Below are 20,008 nucleotides of genomic sequence, written 5' to 3'. Positions count from 1 at the left end.
TTTTTACCAGTTTGCATTGTATTACCTTTGCAAGTTGCAGCCCATTTCCCTGCCTTCCATACCATTCTGGAGGATTCTGGTGAAGATTTTCAGATGGAATAGAGAAATCCAGAATAAGGGGAGAATTGATGAAATCAACTCCTCCCGTTTTTACTTAGTGGTATACTTCTGCTATTGAAAATCTTCACTTCGTGGGGTATCCAACCCACTGACTGACAGTGATTTGCAGAATAGGGGACAGATCTGCTTTGTGTTAAAATGGCCTAGAAGAAGGAAATGTTTTAAAATTCTTAGATCTAGAATTCGAGGAAATTAATGATAGAAAGATTTTCCACCTGCTTGCTTAGCAACCTCCTGTGATATCAAGCAGCCAACCTGGAAGAATGGGTAGCCCTCCTGAACAGTGTAGGATGGAAAGTAGGAATTGATAGTAAATATTAATAGTTGAGTAAAATACCTTTGTATTTTTCAGTCTGTCAGCTCTCCACTTCAGTCTCTTCAGCAGAGAACATGGCTTATTCACTGGTCTCTCTTCGTTTTCTTCAACCATCCTAAAGGCAGAGATAACATCATTGATCTCTTTCTTTATCAACCTCAGTGAGTTGTACCAAAAATGGGAAGTTGTGTATGGATACAGACCATGAATAGTTTTCTACCTGAAATGTTAAAAGTTTAATCAGTATTGGAAGGTTACTGTGTTTCTTCCAGATTAATGTAGCCTGTGAAAAGAAATATTTGGACATCGAAGATTGTAGATGGTTCTGAAACCGTCTTACATCATCTCAAAACCATCTGTAATGAACTGTGGTTAAGAGATTGGAAGAGGCATGTCTGCACTGGCCCTAAGTATCCTAAGTATTGGTACATGCCTTATTGAGCCATTGTGAAGTGAAACATTGCAGAAATAATCCAGTTTGAAACCATTTTATCTGTCCCAGCTGAGTGCTAGGGAATCCTGGAAATTGTAGTTGGTTGTGGCAGCAAATTTTTGTGACAGAGAAGGCTGAATGTTTGGCAAAACTACAGTTTCCAGAATTCTCTAGTATTGAGCCAGGGTAGTTAAAGCGGTCTCAAACTGGATTTCTGCAGTGCGTTTTGGACCAAACTTCTTAAGCCATTGGGAAGTTACTCCTTCATAGTTTCTTAGTCTGTAGTTCTGAGTATAGACCATTTAGAAGTCAAAGGTATTTGAAAGAGAAAAAAGCTAAGTGCTTGAGTTTCATCATTTTGGAAACAGAAACAGTTTAAGATCTTCATATGGCTTGTGTTAGAACGTTAACTGTGGTATTAGCAATATACTTAGAGTTTGAATGTTTTTACACTTGTGAAATGTAGCAAATGTTGAAGTAATAAGCATTACAATTGTCATTTTGGTAGCAGCTCTTATAAATTTGGAAGAGCAATTACTATAGAGATAACTTCAACTCTGCTTGCTGTCACTGATATTGTATTACATTTAAAGCTACCAAAGATTTTAAGGTGTATCTTATTTCATTGAAATTGGGTGGTGATGTAAGTGTTGCATGAAGTAATGCACTGATTCATTGCTATCTTCCACTGTTTCATGGGTATGGTTTATCATTTGTAGCAATTATATCCATACTGGACAAACAGATGCCAAACAATATTTCTAAACTGAACAGTTTCAACCAATCCCTATACATCCAAGTTTGCTGAACTTTATTATGATGCCTAGTATTGTTGCGTAGTGGTTTAAGTGTTAGATTGTGACTCTTGAGACCAGGGTTCAATTTTCAGCTTGGCCAGGATCTTGTCTCCCCAGTTTGGAAGATTAACCTGGTTGTGGGGAAGGAGCAGGTTGAAGTCACAAACATTCAGCCAAGGACCATCTGGAGGCTGCTGGTTGTGCATGCCAGGATATTTTGTAGAAATACATTTTGCTTTAAGATTGTTCCATGTCAGCAGCTGTTTTGCTGTTGTCTCTTCGTGCATTTAGTGCTGCGTGTAACAGTGAATCAGTATATTCAGTTTGAAACTGATATAGTATCTGAGAATGTCAGTTAAATTAATTTAAATAATTTCGTTTCACCATTAAGAAAGGGCATATCAGTCTTCACAGTGTACAAAAATGTGCTTAAAGGCATAATGCTATGCTCAGGGAAGCTAAGCTTACAGTATTTTTAAATGTGCATTTGAAAATGTGTATTAAATATTATTATGACAGCAAGTAAACTCTATGGCAAGTGTGTTTTGTTGGGATCTAAACCAGAATATATTTGAATTACTTAAAACAGACTTAAATTTTAAAAACAGATGGTAAACTGTCTAGTAAAGAATAAAAGATGAAACCAGAGAGATTGTGGCCTAAATCCAATTGTTGGGTCCAGCTACAGTAGACCTACTGAATGAGTAGGAACTTTGTAAATCAGGGTTTATAGATATTCCATTGGCTTAGTGGGAATATTCTAGATGGAACTGACAGTTGGCTTCAGATCTCTGCATGTATGTGTAAATACCTGGATTCCCTGCTGTGCTTCCAGTTTATGATCTCTGCATAGTGTCTGATGTTAAAAGCTGTACTACCATGATATTTTGAGAGGCTAGACGGGAAAGGTTGAAGATGCATAATCATTCATATGCTTACAAATTTCATTTTTGGGCTTTGCTGAGGAATCTGAGTTGCATAGATGATTTCTTTCCCAACTATATTCTGCTCTGCTAGATAGGCTTGATCAAGACAGAGACTTGCACTCATAGATTTCTACCAGGAGAGTAGCTTGAACTATCTTGTATTCCTCATTCCTTCAAAATTTCTGCTTCTTACTCAGAATAATATTCTGTTTATCCAGATACCTTAATGCAATTCAGACAATGTGTCCACACATTCTTCGCTATCTGACTACAGCAGTAATAACAAACAAAGATGTTCGAAAACGTAGACAAGTGTTGAAGGACCTGGTGAAGGTTATTCAACAGGTAAGGATTAATTTGTTCATAATCTATGTTTGTAACACTTACATACTGCCTGATACAATGAAATCTGCAAGTGCTTCACATTAAATACCTATGTAATTAATATAAAATAGAATTAAACAATTTCAGATAATTTAAAAAGAAAAAATGATTTTTTTACTCATAAGATATCATGAAAAATTAATTGTTTTGATTCATGTTTATGGACCCAATAGGTGATGTATCAGACATGTTTCATAATTGTCTTATTAACCTCCTTGACTTAGAGAAGATGATTATTTGATAACAACAACAACAGTCCATTGCCCTAAAGAATATATTATGTGTCCACTTTCTGAGTAAAACTAGATGGTTGTATGAATTCAGTTGTGATCTTAAGTGATCAGCAGTTGTATCAACATAAAGTCCCTGCTGCTTGAAGCCGTATTGGAAACATACCTTGAACAGAGTTGCAGTTGTTATAAATGCCTTTGGTAATATGCCCTTTTGTAGGTAACTACTTTTAATTGTGAATTTTTAAATTTGCAGGAATCGTATACCTACAAGGATCCAATAACAGAGTTTGTAGAATGTTTGTATGTGAACTTTGATTTTGATGGAGCTCAGAAAAAGTTGAGAGAATGTGAATCGGTAAGAAACCATTAAGAAATGTGTTTAATTAGAAGCCTATAAATGGCCACCATGATTAATTGCATGGTGAAATGGTTATATGCACTTATGATCACTTGGGCCACAAGAAATCAACAGGAAATCAGTATAAAAAATTGGGAAAAACATTTCCTTTATAAACACACTAGTTGGAGATTCAAGAGTAAGTGGATAGTTGCTTCCTTATCTTGCCCTCAGACCAACACAGTATTGTGCAGTCATTTTATGGGTTAGAGTGCTGAGGTTTGGGGCATGTGAGCAGAAAACTCATGATCTGAGCATGGGATTTGAAAGGGGTCTAGATAATTGGCTTCATCCAAGACAGCCTGGAGCAGAATGCTGACTTCAACAAGCTGGCAAGTATCATGCCTGACATTTGGACTATGAGGTCCAATTTTCAGTCTGTAAATGGATTTTAGGATTATTTTTGTGGGCTTTTCGGGCTGTGTGGCCGTGTACTACAAGAGTTGATTCCTGATGTTTCGCCAGCATCTGTGGCTGACATCTTCAGAGAATGCTGGCCTGGAATGCTGATCACATGCCCCAAACCTCAGCACTCTGACCTTTGGTTGCGATGAAGTAATTTACATGTTAATCTGTATGTTGGTCTATTGTTGAATGGCAAGGCCTCAGGGTGTACATTTAATTAGTGATCCATTGTCTGCTGGGAAACCCCTCCTTACCCTGGGTGGTTTTCATTTGCACTTGCTGGGTCTTGATTTTGGTGTTTTTCAGGACTGGGAGCCAAACTTTGTTTACTGTACGGGTTTCTTCTTTCCTGTTATAGTTGTCTAGGTGTTTGTGGATTTCAATGGCTTCCCTGTGAATTCTGACCCATAGCTGTTGGCATGGTCCAGAATTTCAGTGTTTTCAAATAGCATTTTATGCCCAGGGTGGTTCATAATGTGTTCTGCTACTGCTGATTTTTCTGGCTGACCCACTCTGCAGTGTCTCTAATGTTCCTGTGTATACCCCACTCACTTCCATGCCAGCATTCTCTGAAGATGCCAGCCACAGATAATAAATAATAATAATAATAATAAAATTATTTGTATACCGGCCTTCCTATGATCAGGGCGGTGAACAACAATCAAAACAATACAGCGTGAATGCTGGTGAAACATAGGAATAAACTCTTCCAGCACACGGCCACATAATAATAATAATAATAATAATAATAATAATAATAATAGGATTTATTTATATGTTGCCCAATCACTGGGAATCCAGGCGGCTTACAACAGAGGGGCTAATAGACAGTTCCCTGCCCTCAGGCTTACAATCTAAAAAGACATGACACAAAAGGAGAAGAGAATGGTGAGGGGGGAGGGGATCAGGTCGGCATTCTTCTCTCCCTCTGAGGCCTGGACCAAGGCAGATGGACTGGAGGGAGGGCTCTTTTTCTTAATTGCGGCCGGGCCCGATGGCGTTGGGCCTATCCTTTCACTCCCTCCCAGGAATAGCCCATAGCCCAAAAAGCCCACAAAAAATAATCCTAAAATTATTCAGCAATGATACTTGCCAGCTTGTTGAAGTCAGCATTCTGGCATGTAAGCTAAGCACCACATAGAATGAAATGTTGAGCTGTTGGTTGCTCTTTTATAACCAGGCTAGTTTTAAGGAAAGGTACATACTTGCAAGTCATGCTCGTAATCTTACTATTTTCTGGGCTTTTCTCTACCACTCGCCAAGCTGTATGTTGTTTTGCAGGTCCTTGTTAATGACTTCTTCTTGGTGGCCTGTCTTGAAGACTTCATTGAGAATGCCCGGCTCTTTATATTTGAGACTTTCTGCCGTATCCACCAGTGCATCAGCATAAAGTAAGTGTGCTAGAAATTTAATAAAATTGTTACCTGTAGTCAGATGATTGGTTTCAGTTACCATGATGGGAACGTGCTTCATTAGTAGTTGAACTGTAAATGTACATTTATATGTATTTATACGTGTTACAAGCTTAATATTTAATCTAAATATATAATCATTGTATTGGTTGGTGCCATTATGGTTTGTTAGTACTTCATTAGGTGGGGAAGGGGGTTCAGAAAATCTTACTACCGTATTTTCCGGTGTATAACTGGGCATATAAGACTCCCAACTTTTCCAGCTAATATAGAGTTTGGGATATACTTGCCGTATAAGACTACTTCTCTTCCAACGCACACCAAATAAAAATTTAAAAAACATCAGATTTGATTTCAATGTGGTAATTTTAATTCAGATGCTTATGACATGCAGGTACTTAGCAGGAAAACCTGTTGTGTACAAAGCCTGCTTGGACTGTATTGTATACAAAGCCCACAGATTCTCTAGTCCGGCTCAGAGGTTTCAGCACCCTCCCTATAAGATGAAACCCGGCGTATAAGATGACCCCCGACTTTTGAGAAGATTTTCCTGGGTTAAAAAGTAGTCTTATATGCCAGAAAATACAGTATTCATCTATATGTGTGTGCACTGTTTCAAAGATCAGGTGTTGGGATTGGGATAGTTCCAGCATTTTCTTGAGTGTGTTCACTATTATTCTGAGAAAGGCAGAAACCAGACAACAAAACCTTTTTTCTTTGTAGCCACCCTGAGTGGGAATTTGTATGAGAGAACATGGGTACAGTCAGACCTTTGTCTCCATGGGGGAATCTGTTCTGGATACACACTCTACAAAAAATGCAGGGCCTCAAGCCCCATTGTCCTTAATGGTGGTATGATGAATGGGCGGCCGCTAGTGGAGCCGCATGCACGTGCTGCCATTGGGGACAATGGGGCTTGCCATCCGTGGATGCTTAAATCCATGGATGACAAGCCTGCAGATAACAGGGAGGCACTATGTGAATTTCGAGATGACTCTTCTTTCAGAGTTGTCACATCAGGCTGACCTGTTATGATAAAATTGAAAGAATATTAGTTGCTGTAGATTACTGTCTTCAGATAGAGTTGAGGAAGGAACATGAATGAATCAGTGCAACAACAGGATGGATATTTGATTAGGTTCTCTAACTTAATTAGTCACTGCACCTGGAATGGAAGTCTCATGTGGTGGTGGTAGTAGTAGTAATATTTCCTGCCTTTTCCACTTGCATAGAGACTCAAGGCACCTTAAAAAATTAAGGTGGATACAGATAAAAACACAAAACACAAAACGTTAAAATACAGTTATCAATAGAATTAAAAATAATTTAAAAAATTAAAACATCATAAATACAGTGGACCTTTGTTATACGCTGGGGTTTGGTTCCAAGATCCCCCATGTATAACACAATCCATGGATGCTCAAGTCCCATTAAATATAATGACATAGCAGTATAAGACAAGAAATGAAACCAGTACATCACACCATTAAAAACTTTTATTATGAAAACTGGTGAGCAGGACTATCTACATCTTAATACAGGCAACTCAATAAAGGTTACTTGTAAACTTGGGGGGGGGGGTCATTAAAAACAGATAATTCCCAAAAGCCTATTGAAGTAAGTCATTACCTGCTGACAGAAGAACATCAAAGAGAGTCAGTCTAGAAATTTCCTAGGATTTTTTTTCCCAGTGCCTCAGGGTAGTCATTGAGAAGATACCTTCCCATGTAATCACCAGACATGCCTCTGAGTGTGCTGGCACCAAGAGATGGGATTCCCTGAAGATCCCAAAGCCCATGTAGGCTCATATGGAAGAATACAGTCCTTCAGTTAATCTGGACACATTCACAGAACATAATTAGCATTTTGACTTGTGCCCAGAAAGATTATTAACAGTTGGAACTGCTGTAGTAAAGGAGTTGTGTGCTTCTTATAACCAGCCATGCGATGTATTATGCAACCATCTTAATTTGTCACTCATTTGTCACTGGAAATGATCAGTAGTACTTGTGCTGGTTAAGCAGACAAATTTCATCTCATGTGTTTGTTGCTGTGTGAAGGAAGTATTCTATTTCCCTAGATAATTCCCCCCAAATTACTTCATGAGTGCTGTGGTACTGTGATGCCTTTGTGAAAGAAATGAGAAACAGATGTGCATTGGTTGGACAAAGAAATGATTAATTGAAAAGTCCTGGAGAGAGATTATAAATCCCTGTTTCTGCTTTGCTATTTTGATAGGAACCTGTCTTTGTTTTGATAACATATAGTAGGGTGAAGTTCTTTGGTACATTTCTGTCTCTAGATGATCAGAACCAACCACTTTTCCCCATATCCATCCTATCCATTGCCTTAAATACAGTTGCTAGTCCAAATTAATTAGTCAATTGAATTAATAGTATTTATGTATGTGCTGACACACTCAGCAGTTGATTCAATGGATCTGTATTATAGTTGGAACTAGTAACTAGATTTTAAAAATCCAGGTAAGCTGATTTGCACTCTAGATCTTTATTTTCAAAGAACACAGATTTACAAATTCCAGAAGGAAGGACAACATCCGCCTCCATTAAGTTTCTTCAGAATATTTTTGAGTCTCTAATATACGTATTATTGGCTAATCATAATCTTCAGTTTTACGGATCTTTATGAAAACTAATGAACACAACACGTATGTAGTGTATTGTGTTCATTAGTCTATAGTACCAACAAGTTAGTTTTTAATAAGTTACTGTGTATTTGAAATTAAGCAGTTGAATATAATGTCTGCAACTTTAATAAGTTGACTTAGGGCCAGTACAGACCAACATTAATAGCCACCTTGCAGGTGGTGTGGGGGCATGGCATACACATGACGCACACTGCGACAGCACCCAGAAGCCTCCCTCCTGCCCACACGTTGGCTGGCTTCTATGGCGCACTAGCGGCATGGCATTCAGACGCCGCAAAGCCGTGCTGCAGTGGAAAGGGCACACTTTTACTAGCTCAAAAGGGATTTGCATTTTGCTACCTCTTTTTGAGCCAGCAATTAGCCAGATCAGGGCCACAGTGTGCAGTTGCTGCAGCCCCAATCCAGCATCCAAAGGGGCGACATGTCTGTACTGGCCCTTATTTTACCTTAACACAAGCAGTCATAAGGTAAAACTTACTTTATGACTTACATTGAAATAGTATTGGTAGAAATTGCATTGCAATTAATAAACACTGGTACAACCTGCCCTCTTATCCATGGATTTTTATCCACGGATTTGAGCATCCACAGCTTGAAAATATTCCAAAAAAGTATAAATTCCAAATAGCAAATCTTGATTTTCCATTTTATTGTGTCATTATAATTAATGTGATGTGAGTATCCAAGGATTTTGTTATCCACGAGGGGTCCCAGAACCAAACCCCAGCTGATAACAAGGGCCCATGGTATTGTTTATCGGTGAGATTTCAGATTAAAAACACTGGGAATTACTAAATAACAATAGCAAGTAATAATAATAATAGTAATATAGTTTATTTGTAACCCGCTTTTCCAAAATTTTGATCAAAGCGGCGAACAATTATATATAAAAACATACCAATAAAATCAATTAAAAACAGCATTAAAAACAACATAGTAATACTAACAACAAAAGGGCCAGATAGAAGGGGAAGTCGATATATACATTCCAGGGTCATCAATGAAAAGGGATAAGGGAAAAATGATTTGGTACATTTCTATACCACTTAGCACTCCGTAAGTGGTTTATAAAGTGTAAACCAATAGCCTCCAACGATCTGGGTACTCATTTTAGCAACTTTGAAAGGATGCAAGCCTAAGTCGAGCTGGAGCCCCTGGCTGGAATTGAACTCACAACCTAATGGTTTGTGAGTGAGTGGCTGCAGTACAGGCATTTAACCACTGCGCCACCAGGGCTCTTAAAATCTAGAAGCAGGGAGGAGAATAAAATTCATAAGACTAAAATATGTGAAACACAGAAAGAAATGCCAATTTTTATAGATAGCCAAAGGGTGGAGTGGTTTACCATCAGTGGAGAGACTCAACTTTTGGTTTGTTCCATAAACAAGAAATTGGGATAAGTTTAGTCATAATGTGGCATTCTTGAAGTAATGATCCAGTTGTTAAAAACCTGCTTCAAACTCTTAGGTACTATGAAGAGTTTATCTGATACAACATATAAAAGTACCTTTTGTCAATTGCTTTGTTGGAGTTAATTTGAAACTCTTCCCAGAATAGTTACTAAAAGACAAGTGAGTTCCAACTCATTTCAACTCATTTGAAATGTGAGGCTGAAGGAGAGTTTCATGGATACCATCAACCACCAGTAATAATTATACTAGGTTATAGATTAACTCAAGCCCGAATTCTCACTGGAAGCCAAAATGACTAAGTTGAAGCTACTGTAGTTTGGACTGATCATGAGAAAACATGACACATGGGAGAATATGATGCTAGTTAAGGAAGCAGGAAGAAAGAAGACTGTAATTACAGACGATTGAATGCAGTAAAAGAGGCCATGGTCCTGAGTCCAAGTCCTTAGTTAGCATGACATTGTAGAAGCCTCTCATCCATAGATATGCCATACATTCAAGTTGTCTAGACAGCACATAACTATAGCCAGCTATTAAGCACATGAATCCACAGTAGGTATTAATGATTCCAGTCAAAAATATGCAAAGTAGGCAATATTGGCCCTGGACTGACCGGCAATAAGCACCGACCTGTGGGCAGAGTCAGGGCTGAACGTTCTCACGCTCAACGTCCTAACGTCACCACCGAGATGCCATTTTGGTATGTGCCGATCCACACAGCGGCACCATGATGTACCTTTGGCACTGTGTGCAAATGGTGCAGCGCCAAAGGGGCATCACCACACCATGTTGCGGCAGCGATGGTGCCCCTTTGAGGTGTTTTTTCTGGCTCCTTTTTGTGCTTTACAGTTGCCAGATCAGTGGTGCCATGGCATGCGGTTGCTGCGGCATCGATCGAGCCAGTAAAGGGGCGATCTGTATAGCCCCATTTATCCGAAATACACTACAGAAATAATCCAGTTTGAGTCCCCTTTAATTATCCTGGCTCAGTGCTAGGGAATCCTAGGAATTGTAGTTTATTGTGGCACCAGAACTCTGGCAGAGTAGGCTGTTCGGGTCCCTCTTTTCCTAGCCTTGAGCAGGGGCAGTTAAAGTGGTCTCAAACTGCATTTTTCTGTAGTATGTTTTCGACCAGTGTCTCAGATTTGTAACGCTTACCTAGTTCTCTCCCTGATACTAAATTTAACAAGCTCATTCTTTTTAAATCTCAATCCTTTGATAGTATTACTGATTGGTATAAGGTAATTCTGTTTTCCCATGTTTCCTTCTTGACTAGTTGTTTTCAGCTATTACAATTTCAAAGCTGGTTTATTCTTTTCTAAATAGTTGAACAATAAGATAAACACAAGACCTTTGAAACAAAACTGGCAACCATGTCGCAACAATTAGATCAGTTATTTAGCTGTTTTCTAATGATTCTAAATATTGCTGAGTAAAAACACAATACAAAGGTTAAACTATGCAGTTTATTATATATATGTATATATTCCTTTCTCAGTATGTTGGCTGACAAGTTAAATATGACCCCTGATGAAGCTGAGCGATGGATTGTGAATTTAATCAGGAACGCAAGACTGGATGCCAAGATAGATTCAAAATTGGTAAGATTTACATTATGGTATAATCTGATTTGTTTAGGGAAAATTGTAAGTCATTACTAGCTGCAGGAAGCTGAAGTTTTTTTTGGTTTTGTTTTGTATTTTGCTGTTCTGTCCCCCCACACACTTATAAGTTTTTTTAAAAAAAGACAACTCATAGATGCTCAGATGACTCATAGCACTTTTTGTGAAGGAAGACACCATCACAAGGCACATATGGAACAGATGGTTTCTTAAGCTATTTACTGTGGGGATAGAGATCTAAAATTTTTGGAAACTTTGAAGCCATGTAGGAGGAATTGTTTCTTTCAAAGGGGGAAATGAAAAAATTGGGAAAAGTTGAAATATGTGATACTATTTACAGATTGAAGATCACTTTGTTACTTTAGCAACATAACATATGACAGACATACTATTATATAACATTGGTATAAAATTACCATAGAAATGCCGTTCAGTCAGACAATAGTTAAACAATTTAATTCCTTTTTTAAAATCTTTAATTTCTGTTACAGTTGGAACTACAAAGGTCTGAACTGTAAGGAACCGCTTTGGTTTTGCCTCTTTATTAGGAGCAAGCAGAAACAATAAGGCAGAAGAAACTATCAACATTAGAGAAGACAAAATAGTTTTCTCTTTCATTTAGCATCTGTAGTGTCAAGCAGGCATAAAACATTCATTCCCATAAAGAAAACTTAGAAAAGGATACCAAAATCAGGAATTGCACTGGTCAGAGACTGTACCTATCATATAAAAAGTCTCCCTGTTATCTAGTTTTTAAGAAATAACTTGAGGAGGAATAAATATACGAAGAGCATGTATTCAAAATTTTATTCATCAGCTACAGTAAAATACTCAGTTTTCTTTTCAATTATCCAAGAGTGGGGAGAGACTGGATCTTTTCTTCCTCCTGGGCCTTTATGTTTCAATATGGAAGACTGAGAACTATTTCCCCAGTGTCTTATGGGCCAGTACCATATTTGTGCCCATTGACTAGGTTGTTTCTTTTTTCCCCTTGGAAAGTCACAGACCAGCAACTGATGGCTCATGCACTGGCAGTAGTCCAGGGACAGCCTATTTGAGTACCACTGATTTTAGATTGTTCAAGCAAGATCATGAAATTTTAAGTTTCATTAGGAAATAAAAAAGAGAAAGTAAAGGATATCTAAGTAATCTTTATTCCAGTTATCTACCAGCCAGAAATTAACTTGGGGAAACCCAAGCTTTGCATAAAAATTAATACCTCATCTTTTTAATTCAAAATGCTAGAGATTGAACCTGAGGACTTCTGCATGCATTCTGCCACTGTACTATGATCTTTCTCAATATCATGCTTAGTACGTAATGCTTAATAATCCATGCAATAAAGCAGAAGGAAAGCAGAATTCATTAGATGCCAACTATCTGGTTAGGGAGACTTGAATGTGAATACAGCTCTTTAATCTGTGGTAGATCAGAAACAACTGGGTAAATATAATTAAACATAATTAAGCTCCAAAGTTGTGTGGGTTGGAATGTTGCTGAGATTGATGAAAGAAGTGGGGTTTTAACATACCTTACTACCAGATACTATATTAACAGGAGTTGAAGTGGTGGGAGTCAGGGTTTAAGAAGATCTCTGGTTCTAAGTTGGCAGAAGCTGGTAAAATCAGCAATATAAAGTAAAATTCTGTAGATAGTATTGCAGCATTTTACCAGTAGTACTCTCTAACAACTCATTAAATTATTAATACTTCCTCAGATTTTAAGTAGAAGTTCAGTGAGAAACTTGTCAACTGGGAAAGTGCATTTTCAGTGTCATTACCAACTGTACCTTTTTTCCAAATAGACTCTTAATTTAAGAGGGTGGTTACATTGCACTGGGATTTTGTGGAAATGAAACAAAGGATGAGTACTAGAAAACAAGGCATGTTTTGTACTTTATATAGAGTTTCTGGGAGTGTGAGGAGCATTTATATTTTAAACATTAAAAAAACAAAAGTTACAGTCAGCCCTATTCAGCACTGACATATAGATGGAAAGAATAACATGTCTTTTGATTTGTGTATGTAGCTGTACAAAGCCTTTCCTTATGTAAAGAGATAAACTGTATCCTGTAGGTTCTGGTTAGTGACCATAAACATAAAATAAATGCATTAACTAGTCCTGATTGCACAGTGTACAACTTACATTTGTTTTTGTTGATTTTTTTTCTTTTTAGGGTCATGTAGTTATGGGGAACAATGCAGTATCACCTTATCAGCAAGTGATTGAAAAGACCAAAAGCTTGTCTTTCCGGAGTCAGATGTTGGCTATGAATATAGAGAAAAAACTTAACCAGGGCAGTCGGGCTGAGGTAATCACAAATTCTGTATTGTGTCAATGCAAGTAGAATTCTCGAAAATGAAAGACTCAATAAAGATGGTGAAGGATCACCCTGGGATATTTTAGTACAGCAAGAATATATATTTGTGGCATTTGTCTGTTTAATTATTCATCTTTACGCTTGGAATATACAGATACTGTAAATGCATCTAGTGTTAAATATTTCTGTTTCTAAAAGTAAATCCATGTGCACATAACTAAACTTTACCACAGCTATATTTATTACTCTTAACAAAAGTAGATGTAAAAATGTTTCTCAAACAGGATTTGCTTTCAGATTTTGTCATCTTGGAATGCAATCTATTACATATTCTGACTTTCATATTTGGTTTTTTCCAAGGCACCAAACTGGGCAACTCAAGACTCTGGCTTCTATTGAACTACTTCTGTGGAAGAAAGACAACTTCAGTTTGATAAGGACTTCAATTATGTACTATGTTGAAGAGGTGGCAATTATGTGAACTTTGCAGCACATGATGATTTGAATAAAATTGGCTACTTTTAATCAGCTGGTTGTCTACCTTTAATTGAGTATGTATAACAACATTTTGCTTAAGGCAACAAAGCTAGCAATTTCTATAAAAGCTTCAAAAACTGAATGTAAAGTTTAAATATTCACTTAAAACTGCAACTGTTATTGATAAACATCCCTAATTTTTTAAGTTCCCACCACAGGATGTAATTTAAAAAAAAAAAAAAAAGGTTTGGACTTGGTGCTACTTTGACTGTGAGTGTGGTTCTTACTATTCTCAAGTAATTTCATACTTTGAAATGACAAGAGAAACTAGTAGTCAACAAGAAAATGTACTGTATCTGTGTCACAAGTGTTTCATTATCACAAATAGAAAAATAATCAATATGAAATGTATTGCCATTATACAGGTGTCTGCTTTTCCATATTGCATGCAATTATGATCACCATATCTTGAAAAAGAAACTTAAAAGTATTAATATAGTAGAATGATGAAATGTGTATTTTATGTAGAAGATAGGACAGAATCAGAGGTATGAGGAATGAATGATTGCTTTACAAAGGATACATAACCTAAAAGATAACTATAATTATAAATCTATTTCCTTATAAAGTGTAGAAAGAAAAGTCAAGAATATCTCAAATCACAGTCTTTATTTTCATAGACATAGCAGCCCAAAATACAAAACATTTGGGATTAGTGACACTGAATGTATGATGACTTCATGTTAAGACAGGGAGTTTCAACTCCCTTTAGTTTAGAGCTTGATATGCTTGTTCCTTGAATCGGAACATCCAGTATCCATCTAGCACCTGTTCTGTTAGATGTGCATGTATGTACATATAGTGAGATTTCAAATCAAGCTTTTTGATCTTTAATTATATCTATGTTGTCTGCCAGGTGCTTCTTAGAGGTAGTGTTTTAAGCTAAGTACAAAACAGACTCCACCTGGACAACAGGGAGCAACAGTAGAAGAGTTTTAGAATAAAATAATGAAAATAATATGAACAGGAAATCAAATCTGTTTACTTGCTGGTTCAAGTTAAAAGAAACTTGTATAGACTTTCATGCCTGACAACTTGGAAGTAAGCAATACTGGGCTTGTGCACCATGCACCTGACTCTGTTTAAGGCAACCATCTGCAAATAGTAAGTTCCATCATGGCTTGTTAACAGATTTGTGTTGCTGCAGTCCATAGACAATGGACACTTAGGTGGATCTTACTCATTCTCAAGACGGTAATCTTATGAGGTCTTGTACATAATGGAATCAATTAATAGGAATAGCATTATGAGCAGTTCTTGCTCATTTTGATTTATCTTTGTACTGTTGCCATTAATACTTGTGTGCTGATGGAAAAACTGTGATGTAGACAGCCTTACAACATTGAGTCACCTTTAAGTGTGGCTGGAACTTGGCAACTGACTTAATTTTTAATATACATTGAATATAACTGGCACCTTGTTTTGTTCATAATTGTCATGGCTAGAAACTTGCAATATTTTCATTTAGAAAATTGGGGACCAGTCTTTGTATCGTATTTGTTATATGCCTGGACACCAAGAAATCTGAGGTTTGATTTCCTGTTCATATTATTTTTACCATTGCATTCTAAATCTTTTTTGCTGTTGCTCCCTGCTGGACACCTGTTGTCCAGGTAGAGTTTGTTTTGTACTTAGCTTTAAATTTAAACACTAGCTTTAAATATTTTGGCATGTGCAAGAAGCAGATGGCAGAGAACACAGGTGTAATTAAAGATAAAAAAACATGTGGTTTGAAAATTTCTACATTCATACATACACACACACACGTATATGTGCATCTAACAGAACTGGTGCTAAATGAATATTGGATCTTCAGATTCAAGGAACAAGTGTATCAAGCTTTAAACTAGAGTGAGTTGAAACTAACTAGCTCATCCTATGAAAACAAATAGGGTAACTGTTTAAAAACTTTAAGTCTCCAGTTAGGACTCTTTCCAAACTAATTATTTAAAATAAGAGTAAAAAATTTCTAGTGTCAGTGCAGCTAAGCTAAGGTTGTTGCATACTTTAAAAAAAGCCTTCATGAGAATCATATAGGAAAGCTGCCTTGAAGGAGCATACATCATAATCTGTCTTGTACTTTACACATGTAGCTCTTTTGCCCCTGTAGTTTAATCAAAAGCATCTGAAACTGAAATGAGGGCAAAATGCTGCTGCATGTCCCTGATAATTGTATATTTGGGTTTTAATTGTAAACTGCTTTGGGAGCGAATCCTACTTTAAATGAATAGAGCCAGGTGTATTTTCCAAATGGGGAGCTGTAATTGCTTTCTGGATGAGGGTCATACATTGTTGGCTACATCTCACTTTTATTTCAGGAGTTTGGTGTTGTCAGAATTAAGGTTAACTTCATTGCTGGTCTACAAGAGAAAGCAAGACAATTTGAACTCTGTTTTATATTGGCTTGCACAATGGGTTGCTAACTTTCCTTCAGTAAAAGACATTAAACATGGGTCCCTTAAGAACCCATATAGTAATTAATTCATTTATGTAAACAACTTGATGTGGCTGAGTTGTGGTGAGCAGCTGTGAGGAGACTACATGTGGATGACTCCAAATGTTTCAGGATGGTGAAAATTCCAAGAAAACTAAATGATAATGATCTCAGTGAAATCAATGGACAACAACATGGGAAGTGTGGTTCAATTAAAGTGAGAGAAAAGTGATATATATTGGGGCATAGTATCTGGAAACACTCAGTGAAGATTATCTGATATTTGATTTGATATTTGATATTGATGTTTTTAATTATTGTCTGCTTATTTTATCTAATTCTATCTTGTATTCGTACCTATTGTTTTATATGTATTTTGTAGAGTGTACGCCATTGGCAGGTTTCATTTTTATTGATTTTATTATTTGTATGTACAGTGCTGTGTAAATCTACAGCGCTATATAAATTAATAATAATAATAATAATAATAATAATAATAATAATGAAGGGTTCTGAACAGGCAATGGACTTATTAGTAAAGAAACTGGTGGACCAACTCAACCCAGTGAAAAAGATAATCCTATGCTAAGGATTGTGAAAAGAATTAAAAACCAAACTGCCAGTATCAGTGCCATTAATATTAAACAGCTAGTGCATTTGTATTTGGGATATCTTTCTTGCTGAACATTCAGCATCCATGTTTAATGTTTGTCTCCTCTTTTAAATAAGATTTAGCATGAAATGAAAGTACAATGTAAGACCATTACAACTTATAAAAAACACAATAGCAAGTAAATGCGTAGCATTTGCTTGGCAAGAAAAAATAAAGGTTAAGGCAGAAAGGGGACACACCTTTTCTTGGCAACCTTGAAGAGTACACATTGCTTGTAATTTATGAACTATGGCTGGAATCCAATGAAGAAATGGGTAGTACTGGAAGCAATGGGAAGACATGGCACTCAGTCAGACAACCCAATTTCAGATTTTATTTTATTTTATTTTTTAAATGTATTTCATTGGGAGTATGTTCCTCAGTGAGACAAATGAAGCTTTGAGCATTCCTGTGGTTTTTGCTTGCATACAGATGCCCATAGATTTGGATCCTGGCCTATTATATAACCCACCCACCCCGAGTGCTAAAGCAGCTTAGATTGAGCAATGGTCACATCACACATTGATGATAGTTGACAAAAGTAGTATTGTGTAATAATTTAAGATACATTTTTTGAAAGATTAAAATGGAATGTTGCTTGTAAACATAGAAACTGCCAACATATTTTCTGTATCAAAAAGCTGCTTTAAAAAGTTGTAGTTCTGAGTTTAAAAAAAGGGGGGGAAGCTAACACAGGTTTCAGTTAATCCATTTTAATGAAGGATGCACAGCACCTCCAATGGCACTTTGGCTTTTTTGGTCCTCTGTCAGGTGCAGACTAACAACTGGGTAACTGCCACTCTGTTTCTTCTCTGTCCTCAAAGAGGGGATGGTGTGTTAGCCAGCATGTGTGATGTTTGAGGCTCAAGAGGCATGCTTTTGTGTGGTGCACAAACAGATGCCCAAAGCAAAACTCACTAATTAATTTATTCTGTAATAACCTATGACTAAAGTGCATTACACATTTTAATATGCCTTTCCATTTTGCTGCATTTTAAATGTTAATTTTATCTCTATTAATAACAGGACAATGGATGCCACTATCAAATAATTTTTAAAAAACCCACCATAGTGATGTTAATAGCATATTTACAAAATAATAGAGGCTTCTGATCTTTCTGGCTGCTCAAATGATGCTTTCTGTATTTAAATCAACTGCTTTAATAATACTGAAGTAAAGTTTGGAGCCAATAAGAGGTTGACATGAAAAACACTACTGATGATGTTTGTTACTGACTATAATTGTAACCAGGTGTCCCCCCCCCCCCCCACCATTCTAGTCTATAGGGAATGCGATTCAAGTATTTATGTGTTTGATGTTTATTGTTAGGCATGTAGGTGTCCTAAGAAGGGAAAAGCCAAGCATTTAGGACCGGGCAATATGTGTTTCTCCTGATGTTGCACTGTGCTCCCAGTATTCCTCACCATTGGTTGTGCTGGCTAGGGATTCAGAGAGCTGCAATCTGCCAACATATCAAATTTGAGAGTATGTTTATCAAATTTGCAGATGACACTAAACTAGGAGGGGTAGCCAAGACCCCAGAGTACAAATTCAGAATTCAAAATGACTAACAGAGTAGAAAGGTGGACCAAAACTAACAATAGTGAATTTCAACAGGGGGAAATGTAGGATACTACACATGGGCAGTAAAAATGAAATGCCCAGATACAGAATGGATGGCAAATGGTTTGATGGCAATACCTACAGAAGGGATCTAGGAGAATGGTGGACCACAGACAGAACATGAGTCAGCAATGTGATGCAATAGCTAAGAATGCCAAGAACATTCTAGACTACATCAGTAGGAGTATAGTGTCTAGATGGAGGGAAATAATAGTGCTACTCTATTCTGCTTTGGTCAAACCTTACCTAGAATACTGAGTCCAGTTCTGGGCACCACAGTAAAAAAGATGTTGACAAGCTGGAGCATGTCCAGAGGAGGGTGACCAAAATGGTGAAGGGTCTGGAAACCATGCTTTATGAGGCGTCACTTAGGGAACTGGGTATGTTTAGCTTGGAGAAGAGAAGGTTAAGGGGTGACATGATAGCCATGTTTAAATATTTGAAAGGATGTCATATGAAAGAAGGAGCAAGTTTGTTTACAAAATAGGAAGCAGAGCAATGGATTCAAGCTACAGGAAAAGACATTCTACCTCATCACTCGGAAGAACCTTCTGACAGCAAGAGCTATTTGACACTGAAATACACTCCCTTGAAATGTAGTGAAGTCTTCTTCTTTGGACTTTTTAAATAGGCTGGATGGCCATCTATTGGGAGTGCTTTGATTGTGTATTACTGCAGGGCAGGGGGTGGATTGGATGGCCCTTGGGACACCCCAGAAGAGGGGTGACACCTGGTCGTACCCTCCCCATGCCATCCCTGCACACACTCCCCTCTCCATCATGCTGTCCCTGAGTGCACCCCCTCCCCTGTGCTGTCCTATCCATGGGAGGAGGGAGTGTGTGCCATCCCCAGAAACCCCAGCCCCAGAAGCCCCACCCCCCATTGGGTGACACCAGGTGCAGGGACGCCATTGCTGGAAATATAAAAAAAACAGGAAGGGACTTTTTAATCGTATGTGGTGGACATGTGAAAAACCTAAAGATACTGAACATGCATAGTATGATGCAAAAGATTTGAATTATTAATGTTTACTGAAACCTGATTTTCTTCTGCTGGGAATGATGGATGGACAATGGGAGAGAAGACATGGAATATTAATTCAGCTGCAAGGATATGATATGCTCAGAAATTTAAAAAGTTAGTTAATTCCTATGAAAGAAGACTGGTTATTTAAGTTGAAGGATTTAGCTGAGATGGATACGTTGTCTATTTTTATTAAAGTCAATTCATTGGTGAGAATTTGAAGAGACTGGAAATCGTAAACTGACTTTTTTGGGGGAAATGAGTGTGACTTGATGGCTGTTAGTTTTATTAGT

At 37.4% G+C, this 20,008-nt stretch overlaps 1 protein-coding gene across 1 annotated transcript in view; it reads left to right on the top strand.

Moving 5' to 3' along the window:
- LOC149317574 (eukaryotic translation initiation factor 3 subunit E) overlaps positions 1-13,973 on the top strand; it is a 29,430-nt gene extending 15,457 nt beyond the window's left edge. Inside the window, exons 7-13 of the mRNA XM_089517836.1 lie at positions 473-597; positions 2,811-2,937; positions 3,463-3,564; positions 5,293-5,402; positions 11,002-11,104; positions 13,302-13,436; positions 13,806-13,973. Of these exons, the coding sequence (XP_089373962.1) occupies positions 473-597; positions 2,811-2,937; positions 3,463-3,564; positions 5,293-5,402; positions 11,002-11,104; positions 13,302-13,436; positions 13,806-13,844 (741 nt within the window). The 3' untranslated portion in view covers positions 13,845-13,973. The remainder of the gene's footprint in view (positions 1-472; positions 598-2,810; positions 2,938-3,462; positions 3,565-5,292; positions 5,403-11,001; positions 11,105-13,301; positions 13,437-13,805) is intronic.
- Positions 13,974-20,008: the final 6,035 nt, after the last annotated feature.

This window comes from Sceloporus occidentalis, unplaced genomic scaffold (genome assembly GCF_023333645.1).
Source record: "Sceloporus occidentalis isolate IW3139 unplaced genomic scaffold, rSceOcc1.0.p SCAF_3, whole genome shotgun sequence".
Classification (NCBI taxonomy): Eukaryota; Metazoa; Chordata; class Lepidosauria; order Squamata; family Phrynosomatidae; genus Sceloporus; species Sceloporus occidentalis.
The sequence above is the reverse complement of the archived record's forward strand: the minus strand, read 5'-3'. Positions and strand labels throughout refer to the sequence as shown.